The sequence below is a fragment of the Eschscholzia californica genome, unplaced genomic scaffold, assembly GCF_041429995.1.
Source record: "Eschscholzia californica isolate CP2 unplaced genomic scaffold, dmEscCali1.0.p SCAF_4, whole genome shotgun sequence".
Taxonomy (NCBI): domain Eukaryota; kingdom Viridiplantae; phylum Streptophyta; class Magnoliopsida; order Ranunculales; family Papaveraceae; genus Eschscholzia; species Eschscholzia californica.
Genome location: NW_028238461.1, coordinates 23,592,819 through 23,614,276, shown reverse-complemented (window position 1 = coordinate 23,614,276; position 21,458 = coordinate 23,592,819). Strand labels below are relative to the sequence as shown.

General features: G+C 35.8%; 2 protein-coding genes across 2 annotated transcripts; both read left to right on the top strand.

Moving 5' to 3' along the window:
• The first annotated feature begins 247 nt into the window (after positions 1–247).
• On the top strand, positions 248–10,775 carry LOC147543757 (serine/threonine protein phosphatase 2A 55 kDa regulatory subunit B beta isoform-like). The gene is made up of 14 exons (XM_086637748.1): positions 248–760; positions 2,557–2,660; positions 2,758–2,853; positions 2,949–3,068; positions 3,849–4,061; positions 4,398–4,489; positions 5,046–5,164; positions 6,130–6,253; positions 6,453–6,576; positions 7,334–7,402; positions 7,504–7,595; positions 7,695–7,772; positions 9,542–9,609; positions 10,156–10,775. Exons 1-14 carry the CDS (start codon positions 646–648, stop codon positions 10,290–10,292), a joined length of 1,551 nt encoding a protein of 516 aa, XP_086493874.1. The 5' UTR covers positions 248–645; the 3' UTR covers positions 10,293–10,775.
• A 3,417-nt stretch (positions 10,776–14,192) lies between these two features.
• On the top strand, positions 14,193–20,794 carry LOC147543756 (uncharacterized). Its single transcript, XM_086637747.1, has 6 exons — positions 14,193–14,543; positions 14,791–15,104; positions 15,676–15,765; positions 15,850–15,921; positions 16,073–16,189; positions 19,292–20,794. Exons 1-6 carry the CDS (start codon positions 14,264–14,266, stop codon positions 20,537–20,539), a joined length of 2,121 nt encoding a protein of 706 aa, XP_086493873.1. The 5' UTR covers positions 14,193–14,263; the 3' UTR covers positions 20,540–20,794.
• Positions 20,795–21,458: the final 664 nt, after the last annotated feature.

The following is a 21,458-nucleotide window of genomic DNA, read 5'->3' as shown; positions in this document are numbered from 1 at the left end:
TTATTTTTTTATATTATTATTTTTGATAACATTTTGTTTTTGAGATTTTTATTCTTATACATATAGTCCACAATGTTACTTTAAAGTATAAATTTAAATACAAAATATTTTCAGATGATTCCGTCAAAAGATATTACAAAATACAATACTCGAAAAAAGAAATCTAAACAGCAAGTCAATTATACGAAAAGGACTTCCGACAACAAATCTAATAGTATTTGATGAATTAGAAAGGCCAAATGTTTTTGATAACTTCAATTGACATAAAATTTGGTCCCACCCCAACACATAGTTAGAAAAGAGAATACTGAAGACTCTTTTGGATCCGGTAGATCGCATTTCCTTCTCCCGTTATTTCCTTCTACCGAGAAAACAACACAAGAGAGAGAGAGAGAGAAAGAGAGAGAGAGAGAGAGTAGAGAGAGAAACAGAGATCGTTGTTCGTCAAAACCATCTGAGTTCTCTCAACCTAGTCAATTTTAGTTATCAAAAAAGCTGCATTTTAATGGATTTCTTCATGAAACCTTAGTCTATAGTTATGATCTTCAAATAGTTTTTCTTTTTCTTGTTCTACTTAAAAAAGGCGATTGGTACTGAATTGATTTCTAGTGTTAGATTTGGCTAGAAAATAATTACAGAAGGATAATGAACGGTGGAGGAGTGAATGAATCCGCTACTCCAGGAAGATCATTAGAACATCTTGATTGGAAATTCTCTCAGGTTTTTGGTGAAAGGACTGCTGGTGAAGAAGTTCAGGAAGGTATGATCTTTCTATCTGTATTTGTTTATGATCTTAAATCGCTATCTCACTTAGCCGATCTGTTTATACAGATCGTTAAATGTTGTGATTTTTTTTTTCATACTATTTGTTTATTGGCGGATTTTAGGGAAAAAAATGAGATTCTGTACAGTACTTGATGGATAATGTGGTAGGTTGATCTGAGTGGTTGTAAGATTGGTAGAGAATAATCCATTCCACAGTATGAAATCGAACTTCATATATAACTTCTGTTTACTTTGATTTTTGTTCTAGACTACATTCATTCTGTATCAAGTTGAATCCTATGATTTCGTAGGTAATTAGTTTCATAATCAGATCACTCAAAGAGTTTTAGCTGAAATTTCGTTTTGATCGATCACGATGGAAATGTAATCGCTGATTGTTATATTTGACCCTGAAAATCATGGTGTCAATCTATTATAGTTGCTTGTTCCATAATCTATTACAGGAGAGTCTCTTGCAGAAACGTGATTAAATGAGGATTTTTTCTATGGTTTGATCATTTGAACTCCTAAAAGGAACGGTCCTTGCTGTTATCTGCAAGTTTAAAGGATTAGAACTAGATGGTTGTCTGAATTTTTGAGATTTTATTGAAAACTGCATAGCTTTTTAAAGATACAGTATGAATAAGAATAACATCAACTACACTTGGTTCTACAAATATGAAATCTTAGAGGGTGTTTGTTTTTTTAGTGCTTATAAGTGTTAACACAACTAAGTGCTCTTGTAATCTCATTTATAAGTGCAATGTCGTTTGTTTTACATCGCTTGTAAATGCAACCAGTTTGTTTTTTAATCACTTACTAATCAAATTGACAATATTACCATATGATCCATACAATTCCGTAGTGTTGAATACTTCATACGAATATATTTTTATTTTTCAAAATAAACACAAATAAACTAAACTTCCACAATATAATGTTAAATTAAGATGATCATCATGTGTCATAGAGCATAGTGACTAAAGTATAAGCACTAAATGCCACTATTGCTAAGAAAGAAGCAAACTAGCTCTGCTCTTCTTGGTTGGTGTGAACGGCATTTTCTCTCAAAACACGGACTAACAATCTAGGGTTTGATTTTAAATAGGTATCTTAAACTATAATTGGGACATAAAGAAATTTCTATAATCTTCTAGGGTGTATCACTTATAGTGCAAGTGCAAAATATAAACCTCCAACTTTGAGCTTTATATTTGCACTTACTTCGTTTGAACTTTATAAGTGCACAAAATTAAGTGCTAAAACAAACACCCCAAATTTGATATTTTGCACTTAATAAGTGCCCAACACTTAGAAAGTGCAAAAAGGATCACCTACTTAGACTATGTTATGCCAAAGTTGAGCACTAGTTGTTAGTTTCATGTTATTCTAGACTATTGTAAGAAATTCACGTGACTCTCTTTAAACTTCCTGATGCGGCATGTTGCCTAACTTCACAATAAAAATTAATGATTCATTTATTCCTCTTTAGCTTTTGACTGCCTTCAGTAAAACAATGTAACATCAACTGCATTTTCTTTATACAACCATGCGCTTCGTTTACTACATGGATGCTGAGACCAATACTGTTACTGTATGGGCACTATACTAGTTGAGTGTCCTTTTTTATCGATTAAATCTTTCTTTCTAGATATTCCAAAAGAAAAGTGTTTTATTACCTTTGTTGGTCGTTTTCCATTTGTGTGCGAGCAAATAATTTTACTCATTGGCACCAATATTTGTTTTTCTATATCTTAGCTAACACTCTAACTATCTTGTTACCTATTGTAGTTGATATAATTTCAGCAATTGAGTTTGATAAAACCGGGGATCATCTTGCTACTGGTGATCGAGGGGGAAGAGTGGTACTATTTGAGAGGACTGACACGAAAGATGTATGTTATCATTCTTCTGCACAATTAAGAAGCTCAGTATGATGTTTCAATTTTTTTTAAGGGAATAATATTAAATATCTTATGAATATATGTGTAGCATGAATACCGGAAAGATCAAGAAAAGGTGGATTACCAGATAAGTAAGCATCCTGAGTTTCGATACAAAACAGAGTTTCAGAGCCATGAACCTGAGGTATTGAAGTTTTTCGGTAATGCTATTGATTCTATTTTCTGCATTATGGACTCTTGTAGCTAAATCATGAGGAAACTGCTTCTGTTCTATTTCAGTTTGACTATCTCAAGAGTTTGGAGATAGAGGAGAAAATCAACAAGATTAGATGGTGCCAGACATCTAATGGTGCCCTTTTTCTTCTGTCAACTAATGATAAAACAATTAAGTTTTGGAAGGTATGGCTATAAGGAGTGTGGTTCTCATTCTCTTTTAATTTTTCCAGTTCCTTGTTTGGTACTCTGGGCGCACATTTTCCCTATCCATCAATTTGATGTGCACTATCTTCGTTACAATTTGATGGGCATTATCTTCGTTACAATCTGAATATGAAATGTGTTGCCTTCATACTTTCATCCTTGCATGAAGTTTATTTTTCACTTTGTGAGGAACTACGGCAATCTGGAACTAGCCCGATGCTCGACGGTAAACTCCCATTATTCATCTCTAGATACTCAACTTAAGCAAGCCAAGCCCGGAATATTTGTTCTTCAAGTTAACCTCAAACTTGTCAGTAGGAGTAACTCTTAACCAGCTACTCATTTATCTTCTCCAGTTTGGGTAAAACCTAGTACAGTCATATGGGCATGCCATATGATTATATTAGTGAGATATGATCAAAAGTTTCCATGTAGTGAGTCGGTTTTCTTCAAGAAGTTTCAATGACATGCAAGAGAATAAATTTAAGTTTTTAAGGCATCATAAGATGTTCTAGACTCCTAGTAGGATTCGTTCCTATGTTTTAATCAGTTTATATGGCTGTTTTCAGTATCAGCATTTTGTATTTTTTTTGCAATTAACATTTCTTTTCCTTCTGAAGTGTCTAATTCCAGGGTCCAGACTCTAAAATTTATCCTAGTTTGAGGGTAATGATTTGTTAATGCCAACGAGCTAGAGATCTTTCCGGGTTCCAGCTTACTTCCTAATTTTAGTACTATTTTCTTATGCTCATTGAACAGGTACAAGAGAAGAAGCTGAAGAAAGTTTCTGAGATGAATGTTAACCCCTCACAGGCTCTTGGAAATGGTGCCCTTGCTGGCTCAAGTACCTCAACTAGTCCAAAACCATGTTTAGCTAACGGTGGAAGTCCACAGAGATCTTATTCCTACAATGATTTGACCTCTGATTTCTCATTCCCCCCTGAGGGCGTTCCATCACTACATTTACCTGTGGTACTTGTTCCTAGACTAACTACATCTTTTTCTTTCTATTTTCTGAAAATGTTGTTTTTTGTTGGTAGAATTATTATTTCAAAATCTATCCATCTAGCTCAGATAGACATACACCACTTGCTATACATTGCTTGTGAACCCATTAGTATGTATATCAAATATTAATTATGTAGTTAATTTTTTGCCTACTGCAAGTTGTGAAAGGCATTTCGTGGTAACTTATTTATTTTCTTTACTACTACTGTATACATTTGACATGCATATAGTGTTCAACCCAGTTGAAAAGCTTGTTCTGGTTATTGGATTCTTTTAACTAACACTTGCCATACTCATTAGGTAGCCAGCCATGAGACAAGCCTTGTGGCAAAACGTCGGAGAATATATGCACATGCTCATGACTATCACATCAATTCAATTTCAAATAACAGGTGAATAATGTATTTTTATTGATTCTCATCCTCTACTATTTCAGGTTAGCTCAACTCATTAGGTTTGACATGAAAAGTATTTTCTTCATGTGAATATTTGTGATTATGTTATCTATTTAGATGGTTTTTGAACAATCAAATGTGTCACATGGTGAAATGTTTCGTAAATGTGTTGGTTCATCTTCAGAGGTCTGCCTCAAGATGGTTAGGGCTTATTTAAATCGGTTGTAGAGTCACTTGTAGAGCATACAATATATCCATGAAGGCTTAGGCAATGACGCCTACGCCCTTCCAAGTTCCTTGCATCACTGTATCGCGGCATCTCATACATATACATTTCAATAGTGATAGGTTCTATTTAATATACTAAAACTTAAATTGTTTAAAAATTTGTTATCTGTTCTTTTCATCCCAAACCTTATCTAAGTAGTAAAATTTGTTTACTACTGTATTTTGAGTTTTCCCATCCATGTAGTCTGATCTGCAGTCTCTTATTGTCACTATCTCTTTCTCGAAATTCATATATTTTACTCAGACATTCATGTTCTTTGCCCAGTGATGGGGAGACTTTCATATCAGCTGATGATCTGCGGATAAATCTTTGGAACTTGGAAGTAAGCAGCCAGAGTTTCAATATTCTTGATGTGAAGCCTGCAAACATGGAAGATCTAACTGGTATATATGCATTTTGATTTGAGGTTGTTTCAAGATTTCATCTCTAGTGGTTGTGAGTTCTTTCTGTAATTTGAAGTCTTGCATTGTACGTGCTGACACTGATATAGCAATTTTGAATCTTACAAGCAAGAGTTCCCATAATTGATTAACAATAAACAAAACATATAAGAGCAAACCTTGTGTTTTACACTTTTACTTGAAAATTAAATTTCGTTCACTTTTATCTTTCCAATCTAGAGACGCTGCATTCCCTGATATCCAGGTTCTATATATCAATATATGTAACACACGAAGTACTATTAGAGCCCAAATTTCCATATTAGTGAATCGAAAGATTTTTTAAAATCAAGACCAAGGCAGGCCCATTAGTATAATATTCTGGAGTCTTCTACTACTTGCGAAAATAAAATCTCTCCCATACTTTTTCATTAATTTATTAATGTAACTTTGAAATCAACGTTAAGGTGAAAATAGATAGACAACCTGATGCTTGAAGTTTTAAAAGGAACATAATACATAACGTATATGGTAGCGAGATGTTATAGGTTGCACATTTGTTCCTTTTTTCTTGAAGAAGAAGAAGAAGAATCACATTTAACTTTTTTATTTATATATTCATCTAAAGTTAAAAAAAAAAAACTTAAGAAAGCTTTCTTGAAGTTGGGTGGTGGTGAAAACTTGTAACATGTCGACCTTGTTCTTTATTTTTGAAGTGTTTTATATACTTCCTCAGTTGTATTCTTAAAGGGATTTTTATGTGAGAGAAATGTAATATAAACTGGTAGTGCTCAAATCATCAACAAAATAACTGGGAGGAACAGCTCTTGGCTTGTTTGGAATTATTTCTTAGCTTCTTTTGAATAACTTAACTTTTACTTTCTCTGTTTATGACCTTGTGTACTTTTAACCATTCAGTACTCTTTAAGTTTAATTCGCTAACTTAAAACTTCCATGCCTATTTGCAGAGGTGATAACATCAGCTGAATTTCACCCTAGTCATTGTAATATGTTAGCATACAGTAGCTCAAGGGGTTCAATTCGACTTATTGATTTGCGTGAATCTGCTTTATGCGATAACCATAGTAAATTGTAAGTGGTCCATTCCCTCTTGTTATGCTATCGACACACCTGGTATGCATTATGTAGAAAGATCTGACTGAAGCACTACATGTGAAGAAAGATTTGGTCTAAAGTTAAAAAATAAAGGAACCTATATATGCGTTTAATAATCAGTAGTTTTTTTTAATGTCTTCAATGTGTAGTCAATATTATTATTTATTCTTTATAGGTTTGAGGAGAAAGAAACGTCTGGTTCAAAGTCTTTTTTCACAGAGATCATTGCCTCAGTTTCCGATATTAAGTTTGGAAAGGATGGAAGACACATATTAAGTCGTGATTTCATGACTCTCAAGGTTCATGTCTTAATATTCTCTATTAAATATATTTGATTCTGAAGTTTGTCTTCTCCAACTACATTAGACAAGTAAATGGGAGCTGCCTAATCCAGAAAAAGAAATCTGTACTATATGCTACTTCGAAGTTAGAACTTTGAACTGTTATAGTACGCTTCTTTTGCTTATTCAAGAAATTAGTTTCATTAACTTTAGGAAAGATGATACCTATGTAAATTTAGGGATCCAAGTACTAAAAGCTTGTTGCTATCTCTTTATCTGATCTCCCCTTAAGCGCTCTCCATCAATTCTCATGTTTATATTCAAGCTTGATTCTTCGTCCCGTAAATCACTCTTGGAATGTGTACCAAGGGAAATGTTTAGAAATTTTTTTTAAGTAGGATATTTAAATTTTCATTAAGACAATGTTGCTTACCTGAATCTCTCACCCATCAAACTGGTCGGAGTTTTGTATGGCTGCATGACCTCATAAAGCGATTCTTAACTCTACAAATCCCCGATTAAATCCCATCGTGTAAGTTTCATAGTTTGAAGTGCTTACTGTTTGATTTTTTCTTCTGGCTTAAAATATGTCACTGATTGATTCTTCTGACCCGTCCAAGATATTTATTGTACAAAACTACGATGAGAAGTGTGAAACGAAACAAAAGATTATAATTAATTTGTTCGAGATATGAAAATTAGCATGCTAAATTATTTTCATTGTAAAAGAAGTGACTACATGATACAATCTCATTAATTTATATGTGGTTTATAGCTGTGGGATATAAATATGGATTCTGGTCCAGTTGCAACTTTCCAGGTTCACGAACATTTGAGGCCTAAGGTGAGTATTATGCTATTCAATAAACGAAATTTACTAAATCTACTACAGAATGAATCTATCGTTATAACTGGCTGTTCATTACGAAAATTAATCTTTAACAGCTCTGTGATTTATACGAAAATGATTCAATATTTGACAAATTCGAGTGTTGTCTGAGTGGAGATGGAACTCGCATTGCCACTGGTTCTTACAGGTCTGTTGTCTTTGTCCCTATAGTGATCTGAACCCTATATTCTGATGCCATTATTGATTATGCGATGGTAAATTGGTAATACTTTTTTTGTGATCGCAGCAATCTATTCCGGGTATTTGGTTGTGCGGCTGGCAGTACTGAAGCAACCACTCTTGAAGCGAGCAAAAACCCCATGAGGTATATCATAACTTCAATATGTTTGAAGGAAGATGGACATGAGCATTTGTTTTCAATAAAAATTAGTTGCTTGCACGTGATACTGGTGACATGAATTTCACACTTGCTTTGATTTGAAGAAACCGTTAATCAAATATGTTGCAACTCAATGGACATAATATAAGAATCTTAGTTAGTCACCCATAGCCATATATATACCTATCTGTATAATGTTCATTTAAAAATAATATTGACATATTGATTTGTCAACTGTAACAGTAACAGTAAAAAATACTTAAAGCAAAATTTAATGGGCAGAACTATATCATTAGTGAGGCGGCTCGCGAAGAGGCCGCATAAGTTACCAAATATAGATAAATATGATTATATTGTATCCATATTATAAAATAGAGGGTTAATTCCGTTCTGTCCCCCATTTGTGACCAATTGACCGTTTTTGCCCCCACAAGTGTCCTACAACTCGTTTTGGCCACCACGACCCTAATTTTTTTCCAAATGTATCCTTGTGGCATTATCGTAATTTTGATTTTCTTGAAAATTTATCCACCTCAGTTTTTTTTCTCTCCACATCACCCTCTTACTCCACATCATCAAACCCTCCACCTCATCACGACCAACAACCTTAAAAAATTTCCTCTTCTCCCACCACCGCCTCCACCACCAACAACTTCTCTCTCTCTCTCTCTCTCTCTCTCTCTCTCTCCAGATTTCCCTTTGTAGGGTTCTTGTTGGCAAAGGGGAACCTAAAGAGAGTGAGAAGTTCTTGGTGGCGATGGGAGGAGAAGATTTTTTTTTTAAGGTCGCCGGTGAAGATTGTCGGACGGTGACCTTCTGTCGCCGACCGTGAAGAAGAAAAGATGAGGTGGAAGGTTTGATGATGCGGAGTGAGAGGGTAACGTGGAGAAGAAAAAAAGGATGAGGTGGATAAATTTGAAAGAACCAAAATTACAATAATGTCACAAGGGTACTTTTGGAAAAAACAAACAAATTTAGGCTTGAGGTGCCAAAACGAATTGTTGGACACTAATGGTGGCCCAAAAAGCCAGTTGGCACAAATTTTGGGGGTCGAACGCAATTAACCCTAAAATATATAGGTATTTGTTATGCCTTGTACGTAATGAACTAGTCACCTAGATCCTAGAGAATTATATGTTAGTGTATATGTATACAATATTTACTTATGAATTACCAAACACCAAAGTTTATTATTGATACCAAAAAAGATGGTTAATCAGTAAGATGGAGCATAAAATGTTCATGTTTTAGAATTCGGTGTTTGTGTGTGCGCCTGAAGGCATTTCATTTTGTTTTCACCTCGAGGCATACACATTTACAATCAAAACATACAAGCATTGATTAAGTTTATGCAACATAGGGAGTAGTAACATTTATATTCCTTGTTTGTTAAACACTTGTGTCCTTATTGTTGTGGCTAAGTAAAAAAGACTATATTATGTTATCTTTTCATATAAATCTTTAAATGTGGTATCATTTCTTTTTGTTCTAAAAGAATTAATGTGCAACCTTACGCATGGAAGTGTAAGTCTCAAGGCAGTGCTTCACTTTTCCGGAGCAAACCTCCTTGAGGTGGAAAAAAGTTTTCTTTTTAATATAAAAATAGAGCCTTTCAAATTGGTTGGAAGGCAAACTTGTTACCTTACAACACGGAACAAGTGTTTAACGATAGTGATGTGATGGCAAAAGAGTACATCTGATTGAAATGTCTATTAATTAGAATAAAAATTCATGTTATAAGCATTCCTTTTCAGGAGACAAGTACAGACACCTTCAAGGCCTTCAAGATCGCTGAGCAGCCTAACACGTGTTGTACGACGAGGTTAGTCTTATTTGATGTAATATTACAAACTTAACTTAAAAGTAAAAAACCAAGCTGTTGGTGGCGGAGATCGGCTTGGGGCTGATCCAGAATCACCATCAATCCTCATCAAGTAACTCAGTCGAGTTTTGGTTCTCATTGTATACATACATATATACATACATACGCATACTGGATATTCAGATACATGTATACTACATAAGATGTGTGTGTGTGTATATATATATATATCAAAAAAATGTTTGTATTCATATGTATGAAATTGTCTCTACACATGCCATTGAGTCTACTCTAATAATTCATATTGAATTCGAATAATTATCGTTTCGAACATAACAACTAACTCGAGGGATCGACCTGGGGTTGACTCCAGCTACCTCTGATGTCGATCCCTATCCAATCCCTAAGTTGCTCTGGTGTATATGTTTGTTCGATTTATACCATTGAATTTCCTCACAGACGTTGGTTATACACTTCTAAATTGGTAATTAATGTTCTTAAACTTAACACTTAACGTAGAGTATGCATTCCCTGTACTTATAACAGGAGCAGATAACGCTGGTGCTGATGCAAATGGAAATTCCTTTGATTTTACAACCAAATTGCTTCATCTGGCATGGCACCCAACTGAGAATGCAATAGCTTGTGCTGCTGCAAACAGTTTGTACATGTATTATGCATAGAGAGAGAAAGAGACGGCGTTGGAGCATTTTCATTCCTCAGGTTCCTGAAACTTTATGGCTTGTTTTTTTGGGCAAAGTCCATGGTGCCTCTTCGCACAAACCAGCGAGGAGGTGCAGCTGCCTTGTAGGTTCTCTCTCTTATCTCCCTCCAATATCGGCTTTCAGAATTTGCTGTCGCAGAATCCAAGAGGAAGTTTAACATGTCTTTTGTTCCCGGGCGGGCAGCTTAATTATTATTTTGTTCTTTTTATTAAGAAAAATACAGTTATTAGGTTGAAGATAAATATGATTGTACCTCTCTTGCAACCAAAAGTGGTTGAGATAAACAATTAGGTCAGCTTAGAAAGTAAAATTTGTTCTGTTAAGACATATTTCATTGACACCAATTGAAGATTTTTTATCCTTGTATTATCTGAACCTAATTACTCTTCTAGGATTTGTGGAATCTTCTCATTTATATATTTTTTCATGTTGTATTCTTCATAGCATGTCTCTCTGTTTCTCTTTTTTCTTTTGTGCTCATGTTTGTGTTCAATTAAGACATTTTTATTTGTTTAGTCCTCGTTTTCTCCTTTTTTTTTTTTGATGAAGGGAAATACCATTAAAAGGGCCGAACAAGGGCCTATGTTGATTGATATAGTCCTTCCGTGTAGTATGAGCCGAACAAGGGCCTATGTTGATTGATAGAAAGATATGGATCTCCAGCTGGATTTTTCCATGTCTAAATGTAGGAGAACTTTAACTTGTAGGTCGCACCGAGCTGAAGATTACCTTGGTGTTACTTTCTTTTCTTTTCTCAGTAGTTATTATGTTTTTAGAAACATCAAGTGTAAACTTAAGATGGCTTTGATTCGGTGAAGTAGATATGGTCAAGAAAGTGCAAATGTAGTGTAAGTTTACAATCTACTTCTAACGAATCCTGTTCTGAAATAATTTGTAAAATAGTGAGTCTGACCAAAACAAATAGAGGAGTGATTTTTTGTATAGGGCAACTGGGTAAAAAATCTTGTGTCGAATTTTGGGGTGTGCCTAGCATGATTCATGGTTTCCATTCAAGTAAACCTGATTCAGGTAATCATCTTTGAAATGCTACATGAATTTTTCTCCGATTGCCTTCTCTTTACATTTTAGTTGCTCTCTCTCCTCTCTCTCAATATTTTGTTTCGAGTATTCCTGCTGCTATTCTTACTCAAACTAAGATCCAATTCTCTTGCGGGTAATAAGCACTTCAGGACTCAGGTATCCGTTTGTAAAAAGATTAGGAACTGGTGAAGTTATTTGACAAGATGCACTTTGTGTTTTCATATTACATCTGATTAGGGCGTAAAAGAATGTTAAGTCCAACCTAATCTAAGTCACTTGAGGCAGAAGCCTGTGGGTTTGACAAAATCCACTTGTGGTGTGTTTGGTTGTAGGATTCTTAAGTAGGATTCCTATCAAAAGTGGGATTTGGTAGGAATCATGAATTCTTGGTCTGTTTGGCTACCAAGAATCCTAGGACTCTTGAATCCTAAGGATTCCTAATTCCAAAATTTGTATTAGACCAAAATCCCACCCTACCCCCTAGGATTTGCTTGGATTAATAAAACTAAATTTCAAACTTAAAATCAACAAAAACTTATTTCCCTTCTACAAAATAATAAAAATCATTATTTTTTTTAAAAAATCATTATTTTTTTTGAAAATCATTATTTTTTTCAAAATCACTTTTTTTTTCCAAAAATCAATTTTTTTTCCAAAAATCATTATTTTTTCAAAAATCTTTATTTTTTTTTCAAAAATCATTATTTTTTTCAAAAATCACTATTTTTTTAATTATTTTTGAAAAATAATTATTTTGTAGAAGGAATACCTATTTTTTGAAAAAATAATGTTTTTTGAAAAATAGTGATTTTGAAAATATAATAATTTTTGAAAAAAGTAATGATTTTTGATAAAAAATAATGATTTTTGAAAAAAAATAATGGTTTTTGCAAAAAATAATGATTTTGAAAAAATAATAATTTTCGAAAAAATAATGATTTAAAAAAATATATTTTGTAGAAAGAAATAACTATTTTTGAAATTTTCGTGAAAAAAAATAAGTTTCATGAAATTTCAGTTACCGGAAAAAAATAGGTTTCATGAAATTTCAGTTACCTAGAGACAATATTTGGATGAGATTTTGTTTTGGGGATATTATTCATTAATTTGAAGGATATTATTTTAATTAAAATCTTATTTTATAAGAATCCAAGTATAATAGACAAACAAACCAAAGGATTTTAAATGAAGGAATCAAGAATCCTATAATTCTTATTGGTTACCAAACAAACCAAAAGAAACCATTTGGATTCATGAATCCGTGGAATCATGAATCCCAAGGACTTATGAATCCGTGGATTCATAAATCCTACAACCAAACGCACCATAGGTGTATTTTAGATTAGGAACTACTCCTAAAAGAATGTTAAGTCTAATTCTTTCGTTTGCAATTATTCTACCCTTTGTTTTATCCTTTATATTGTGGAATTGGTGGTGGGATATGGTGGAAGTTGCAATTATTCTACCCTTTGTTTTATCCTTTATATTGTGGAATTGGTGGTGGGATATGGTGGAAGTAGAATGAAGATAAAGTGAAAATAAATATATAGGTGGTAAAAAGTACATGTTAATTTTTGCCTCTTGAAATTAGGTTGTTTCCTAACCTAATCAAGTCATTTGGGTCAAATTGGATTGACTGTGTTCATGACTTGCAACCAAAACTACATGCGGGAAAGGCCGTTCTCTACATTAGATTTGGTCTATTTTTTTAAGGGTAATTTCTTTTTGACACCCAATTCATGATAAGAGGCCATTTTGGCTCGGTATTGAGGTTTTCATTTTTGCATTTTGGGACCTAATTTTGTTCCATTTTTCAATTAGTTTGTATTGTTTTTCACTATTATTTTCTTTTCCCTTTCATTTCACCTTGCTCTTTCCTCCACCTCATATATCCTCTTGACGAACACGGTCACCCACAAAGGGTTGACGACCAACAACCTTCGCCAACATGCAACTTGTCAATCACTTTTTTTTTCTCTCTTCGTTCTCTTTCTTTTTCTTTCTCGCCACCACCACTGCTTTCACCACCACAAGCTAATAGGATTGGCGCATCAAATCTAATTATATTCCTAGAAGACAATCTCAAACTTCAGATATTTTCTTTTGCCACTGTACATAAAATTCATCACATTAAGCTTACACATATAAATACAACTTGCAAATCTACCAGTTTTACTAGATTTTTAGGGTTTAGTATTTTAGAAAATATTGATCTGGTTAAACTAAGCTCAAGTCGATGGTTAATGAAGCAAAAATCTAAAAAAAGACAAAATTTGAATGCCATAGATTTAAAGAAGATGGTGTGAGAAGGAATAGTCTTACCACAAAAGCTACTTTAGGATAAGAAGAACCAACGAATCTAGAACCACATGCCGATATAGAAGTTGAAGATGAGCAAACAGAAACAATAATAACTAATATCATCAAAGGTATCCCATAGACAGTCTGTTGATCGACGACCTCTGCCGAGGTCAGTGGTGGTGAAGGGGGAGACGAGGTAGTGCAGAGAAAGAAAGGAAGACGAAGAGAAGAAAACAAGAGTGAAAAGAATTGAAAATAACAAAAAAATTCAATTGAATTTCAATAAAGGTCTAAAATCGAAAAGTGAGACAGATTTGGTGCCAAAACAGAAGACCCAACACAATTAGAGTCCAAAATGGAAGCTCAAACGCAGTAGGAGCTAAAAAGGCCAGTTGTAACACATTGGGGGCCAAAAAGGAATTTACCCCTATTTTTAGGGTTAATTCCAATTTCGCCCCAATTTTGACGAACTGAAAATTTTCCCCTATTTTTTTGTCCAACATTCTTATTAACTCCACTCTCCAATCGACTCCTCTAGGGTTTCTCTCGCGCAAACCTTTTTCTTCTGGTTCACAAAGAATTCTTCAATGGCGGAAGAATCACAGTATCGGATGGACAATAAGAGAAAATACGATGATCATCAGACACCTCCTTCATCTGGCCCTCGTCGTCCTACTGGGTTTTCTGCTCCGATCACTTCTCAGTCTTCTGATTCTGCTCCCCCTTCATACAATAACGTACCTCCTCCTGCTGATGAAATACAACTTGCCAAACTTCGTGCACAGGAAATCGCTGCTCGTATTTACAACAACGCTGAAGCCAAACGTCCTCGCGTCGAAAATAGTGGTGGAACCAATGATTCAGACGGTAAGGGTTCTCTTCTTTACAATTCATGTTTTGTCGATTCATTTTTATTGAACATGATTAGGATTGAATTGGTTCACTCTTTAGGGTTTTATATTTATTTTCTTGGGATTTTTCATTATTTCAGGTGGTTTTATTTTTGTCTCTAATTAGATCAATATAGCTCTTGCTGTATCTGAATTATTTTAGGGTTTTGTCTTTAGATTAGATTGATGGATTTCATGTCATTGAATAAATTTTTTTGCCATAGATTTTGCACCCAGGTACCCAGGTCAGCAAATACCTAGTTCCCAAGTTGGTATAAACCAGCCTTCCTCAGTACCAGACCCATATGGGTTTCAAGGTTCAAGCAGAAAGATTGAGATTCCGAATGGAAGAGTTGGTGTTATCATTGGTAAGAGTGGGGAGACAATTAAGAATCTACAGCTTCAGTCAGGAGCCAAGATTCAAGTAACTAGAGATATGGATGCTGATCCACACTCCATGACTAGAATGGTCGAACTAACGGGTACACCTGAGCAAATCAACAAGGCAGAGCAGTTAGTTAAGGATGTTCTTGCAGAGGTAGTACTCTCTTTTAATGTTTCGGAGTCTTTGTTTGTCTTGATGAAGTCTGGTTGACATATTAATTTCAGAAAACTGACCAAGTGATCATGGTCGAGTATACACTAATCTATGTACGTATGATACCTAGAATAGCAGTCAATAAACAATGCCCAAGAACATTATGTGTAACGCACTAACTACGTATATTATCCTCAATATCCTGATTAAAAATGACCTGTCTGAAGTTAAATTTGGTTGAAACAATCTTTTTACTTCTGTCCTTTACCGGTTAATCCTTAGAGTAACTGACTTGAAAAACCCAAGTAGTTGGGCTGGGTAGTTCGTTCCGATTTGTCTCGCACCGAGTCCCTATCTGGGCAAGTTACTATTGTGTTACTTGGGAGTCCGAGCACATAGCTTTAGAGCTTAAATTAACGTGGATTATGAATCTGTAAGTGACTGTAACTGGCTTCCGAGAAAGCACAAAACATTACTGTGAAAGAGGTTTATGAGACTGCATGCTTGTGTCCAGAAATTAGAATTTTAATGTTTCTCCTTGCTTGGGATTATGTAATTAATACTGATACAGGCCGAAGCTGGCGGTTCTGGCACTGGTGGTCGAAGGTTCACGGCGCAAGCTGGAGCTGATCAATTTCAGATGAAAATTCCAAGCAGTAAGGCAAGCAAAATTTACAACTAAGACCTAGATTCTGTTTTCTTGCGTTCCTCAATTTACATAGTCTGATGGAGATGGGTTTATTAGGTTGGTCTGGTTGTCGGGAAAGGAGGTGAAACAATAAAAAATATGCAAGCCAGGTCCGGCGCTCGTATTCAGGTTTGTAGATCAGAATGTTTTTGTTTTTTAAACGGTGGTTCTATTTATTTTTATTTGAGCTATGTTTGGCCACATTTAGTTTTCGAAGTAGTAAGAGGAGTCCCTTTATGCTTTCTTTTGAATAATAAGTCCCTTTATGCTTTCTTTTTAGGTGATACCGTTACATCCACCCCCTGGCGATACATCTACTGAAAGAACTGTTTATATCGATGGCACCCCGGAACAAATTGAATCTGCAAAAGAATTGGTCAATGAAGTCATAAGTCAGGTATTGGTGAATGCCCTCTTACTTTTAGCTAGATCTGTACCCAGCCAGTTCCCTGATCACTCTTGTCACAGAGGGTCGTCATAGACACATTTTTGAGGGTGTGGTCAACTGATGTAAACAAAGAATCCTGTAAATAAAAGATATAGAAATTGAATCCATAAAATGTGTTGAAAAAAGAATAACATCATAGGTGTTAGTTACTATATTACTGTGGATTAGCTATTGCAGTTTACAAACTGCCAGGCCCGTCCTATTGACTGTTCATTACAGCTTAAAACATATCCATCTGGATATGTGGTGCAAAAAAAATTGTCTTGATAATGATGATATTGTTCTAGTCTTCTAGATACTGCTTTCTCCTTTCTCTTACTTAAGGATGTCTTACATGTTCTTTTATTGTATGGTAATAATTGTATTAGATATTCTGCTTCTTTTGTGTATTGTTTGCTGCTTGGCATTCTAATGGGGATTTAAGCTCAGGCTGGTATGTCTTAGTGGAGAATAATTCGTTCAGCTGATTTTTATGTAATTGGATGAAGCTTCTTTCCGAATTGCAATATTTATTTGGTTGCATTAGCTTCCTATTGGATACTCTCCAGTTCTTCACATGATATTGTCTTTTTGTTGTTTTTTTGCAACTACTGCTTCGCTTACGTCACGTACTAGTGTACTACTAGTTTACATAGTGGAGAGTCGATTGGTATATATATTTCTGTTAAAAAAGGAATCTATTTTCGGCACATCATATGGGTTAGCCATATGTTCTTGTGGAAAGAGTTGGGCATCTGAAGATTATCTGTAGTGAGATTGCTGGATCTATTCGTTAGGTTTGTAAGTAGTAAATTAGTGAGTTGCATAATCGGACTGTTATAATTAAGTTGGATCTGCTTTATCATTATGAAAATATTATTTCTGTCGGGGCTGTGGATATGTAATTGGGTTGCAGGTTCTTCAAGTTTGATGCTTATTTGCAGTCAGGTGCTGTAAATATAAGGTGATGCCCTATAACATTCGACATGCCTGATACTAAGAAGGAACTGCAGAAATAGTATGCTTTATTCAGGATTTAGATGTCCTAATTCTAGACACTTCACAAGTGTTTCCTTTTTAATCTCAATTTTAGCTACTGGGTTTTTGATACCTTACTGGTTTTAAGAAGATATTTGGATATGTTTCATTTACCATTCTTAGTTGAACATCCAAGAGATTATTCTAGGTTGCTCCGTTTGGCTAATTCTAGATGGTTCTATTCTCCTTGTGATTCATGGCTCAGTTATAGGGGGACTTGTGTAGGATAACTTGGATTTATTTGTTTTGGTGATATTAAAATGGAGCAGGGTTATGAGCAGGTGCTGCTGTCTGGTCTGTCTAGCAGGTTCTGCATTCTTGACCCATAACTAAGATATGGGCTGTAAATGCTTTTTGATTTTCAGGATATATCTCAATATTGTGCAGTGCTTATTAGTAGTCAAATGGCCAAGATACTATTTAATGGGATTTTATATATCTTAACTCAGTTATTTGGGATAATTCTTGGATTAGTTTGTTTTGGCGAAGAAACCAACATGGTGCAGGTTTATGATCACGAGTCTCCTTCGTTATTTCACTCTCAGGTGTTACATTCCTGATCTGTATTTAAGCTACTGGGTTACCAATAATGTCTGAATAAGCATTCTCAGTTGAATCCCCAAATAATATTAGGATAATATTGCCAGCTTGTCTGAATGCCTTTACTCACTGTGTATTCTGATATGGTTATTGCTTATTATTCGTTAGGTTGGCTTGGTTACACTAGTTTGTTATAAGCAGCTGCCTGTCTTTTGGTCTTCCGTTAGTTTAGTTTTGATGTCTTTATATCATTTCTTGGTGGTGAATAAATGATTTGTGATATATATGTATGGATCATTTAATTCATTGAGCCGGTAAACATGGGTTCAAATGTCATGTTTGTGTGACCATGATTTTGATTGCTTAATGTAATTCTTCTTATTGATCTCAATATCTCATCAGAATGACTCCGATCATTCTCCTTTAATGGCTTCTGTGGCTGAAACCTTTTCCTACTTTTGTCTTCTTTATCAGATTTAGCATCTTTTTTCTATCTCAATATTTTTTGCTTGGCTTACGACTCCTAATATTTTTCATGGAAAATAATTTTCTTTTAGCATATGTTTCTCTTCTGTAGTATTTCTGCTGCTCGAAATAGTCCATCGCAGTGACTTGTTATGTTACAATAGATCAAGATAATCATATGACTGGTCTTGAAAGTTATCCCCTGAGATTGTAAACTCTTATGATATTTCAGTAACATATCCAACTTCATACTACTTAATTGCTTGTTTGCTCTTTTGTGATACTGTATCTAGCAGAACCAGTGCTTATCCTGATCGGTCTTAAGAATAAAATAACTTTTTGCTATCTGATTCTAGACTTCTAGTCTTCAGCTACTTCCACTTGTTTTACGAATATACTGTCTCATGGTGTTATCTATCTGGAGTTCTGTCTGCTCTTTGTTAATATTAATAATATGCTCCTGACTATTGTTATATAGTACATTTTGTATGAAGATGCCTGATTATATTCTTAAATATATTATCCACACCACACTGCAACTTTATCATCTTTCCTATTTGGTTCTAGTTCTCTCCTGGTCATGCCACTTTATTGCCATATTTATGGCATATTCATGTATTCATAAATCACTATTCGTCGTATTTTTGCAAATGAGTCTGGATGCCCCTTTGCTTTATGTACTGTCCGTATATGGTGTTTTTTTTGCGATTGTTGTGGCCATTAAGCTTTGATTAGGAAGAGGATGCGCATCCGCTGGCATGACTGATTTCACCCTGGCACGGTATGTAGGTGTGTTTACCCTCTTGATGCAATAACTTATTAAACAGAGGACAACTGTCATTTGTAATTTGTTTACGATTTAACTGCTTGACAACTTACATTCATGATTGCTCACTTGTAAACTGCTTATCTACCATGTGCATTGATAATGTTATCTCACTTTCTATTACTGCCCCTTTGTTTCTTGTCTTGAGTTGATTTATTTGAAAAGAATACTACGGTTCATATGATGAGATTATTTTTTTGCAGAATCGTGTTAGAAATCAATCAATGGGTGGAGGATATCCTCCGCAAGGCTACCGTGCTCCAAGTTGGGGTCCACCTGGACCTTCAATGCAGCAACCTGGGTATGGCTACATGCAGCAGTCTGGAGCTTATCCTGGGCAGACACCTCAGGGCAATACTTCTCAGTCACCTTATCCCGGCTACCCACCCCAACCTACACCAGGTGGCTTTTCCTCTGGATGGGATCAGACACCAGGTCAGCCCAATCAGTCAACTGTGCAGGGTAATACTGGGTATGACTACTATGGCCAACAACAGCCGCACGGTGGGCATTCAACTACAACAGATAACAGGGGTTATGGTTATGGTCAAGCACCTACTCCTACTTATGGTCAACAACAAGGGTCATATGGAGAATCTGGTTACTCCCAACCTCCATCTGGTCAACAAGGTTATACTGATGCTTATGGTGTTTATCACCCACCGGCACCTCAACCTGGTTATGGTTCTCAAACTAATTCTCAGACAGAAGGATATGACCAGCAGCAGCAAGGATACAGTTCCTCAGGACAAACCTATGGTACGGGAGTTAACCCATCCCAGGAAGGAGCTCCACCACCTTACGGAGCACAGGGGCCAACTCAGTTACCTCCTAACCAGAAAGTGTCACCTGCTCCAAATTCAATTGGGTATGGCAGTCAACAGCCAAATTCCACACTCTCAAGCTATCCTTCTCAAGGTCTAGGGCAGCCTAGTGGTTATGGGTGGCCCCCAACTTCTCAACCTGCTTATGGGCCTTCCCCAACTTCACAGCCTGGTTACGGAAGCCAACCACCACCAGTAGCTCAGACTGGACATGGACTGCCTCAGGGACAGAAGTTGCCTCCTGTTCAAGCAGTGTACGGTAGCCCCCCTCCTTCAAGCACTCAACCAGGCAATATGCAGTCGGCTCCAGTTCACCCCGGATATCCACATTCTGTTCCACCATCTAACGCACAACCTGGATATGCTAAGCCAGATTCTGCTCATTATCAGCCCCCAACCTCGGGGTATGGGGCAGCACCTAGTTATGGGCAGCCACCATCTTATGGTTCATCCATCACTTCCCAAGCAGGTTATGGGCAGCAGCAGCAGCAACTCGAGTCTGGATATTCACGACTTCCATCTCACTCGAGTAACAGTGCTTCTACTGGCGGGACAGGGCAAGGTACTTCCTATGACGCTGCCACAGTTTCTCAGGGTGGTGCTGCCAAGGCCTCGCCCCCGAGTTGATAACTAGAACAAGATGAAGTTTGTTTACCAATCAGGTTATGGTGGAGTTTCTTTGGATGTTTTGGTGTAGTTTATACAGTCATGCAGATTAGGGTTTTAATAGTCTAGAGACTAGAGATGTTGATGTTGGGTATGGGATATGTTTTAAGACTTCAGGTTATTTGTTTGACTAAAACTTGGTTTAGCTGCAGATTTCTGTTTGATATATCTTGTATGACCAACCTATCTTTTTTAATCTTCTTGATCATGTTGCAATTCGAATTTCACAACCATGAACCACCATGATGGTCATCCTCTTGCTAGAATTCGTATTTTACAACCATCAACTACCATATAGTGGAGTTTTACATCTTTAACTTTATCATCTCGTTAAATATGGTACACATTTCAAGTCGGAGATGAAAGAGTTGAACAGCATAGAGAAGATGGGACTGATTTGGGGAAGTAATTGAAATCAACACGTGTAATTTCAACATCTCAAATAGGAGAAGAAAGAGCGCAAAAGCAATGGAGAGAAGATGGGACTGATTTGGGGAAGTAATTGAAATGAGGACTGATTTAGGGGGGTAATTGAAATAAGGGTTATTTCCCAAATAGCCCCCAACTTTATGACCAGCTTCATGTCTAGTAGCCTCCTTTATAAAAAATACTCAGATGACCCCCTTTTCAGTTACCGTTATAACACCGTTAACCAGTCATCATTTCTCTCTCCTCCATCTCATCACTTCTCTTTGCCACCTCATCTTCTTGCCACCTCATCGTCTTCACCGGCGAAGGTCGCCGGAGAATTTGAGAGAGAGAGGATTATTAATTTTTTTTTTATCTTTTTAAAGAGAGAGAATTATTATTATTATTATTTTTTTAAGTTTGAAGGTCGCCGACCGGAAAATTGGCCGGCGACCATCGCCGGTGAAGAAGA

Coding starts and splice junctions, on each gene's coding strand:
- LOC147543757 (XM_086637748.1), top strand. CDS start 646: ATGAACGGTGGAGGAGTGAATGAATCCGCTACTCCAGGAAGATCATTA. Junction 4,490..5,045: donor AATTCAATTTCAAATAACAG/GTGAATAATGTA, acceptor TTCTTTGCCCAG/TGATGGGGAGACTTTCATAT. Junction 7,773..9,541: donor GCGAGCAAAAACCCCATGAG/GTATATCATAAC, acceptor ATTCCTTTTCAG/GAGACAAGTACAGACACCTT.
- LOC147543756 (XM_086637747.1), top strand. CDS start 14,264: ATGGCGGAAGAATCACAGTATCGGATGGACAATAAGAGAAAATACGAT. Junction 15,105..15,675: donor TTAAGGATGTTCTTGCAGAG/GTAGTACTCTCT, acceptor ATACTGATACAG/GCCGAAGCTGGCGGTTCTGG. Junction 15,766..15,849: donor TGAAAATTCCAAGCAGTAAG/GCAAGCAAAATT, acceptor TGGGTTTATTAG/GTTGGTCTGGTTGTCGGGAA.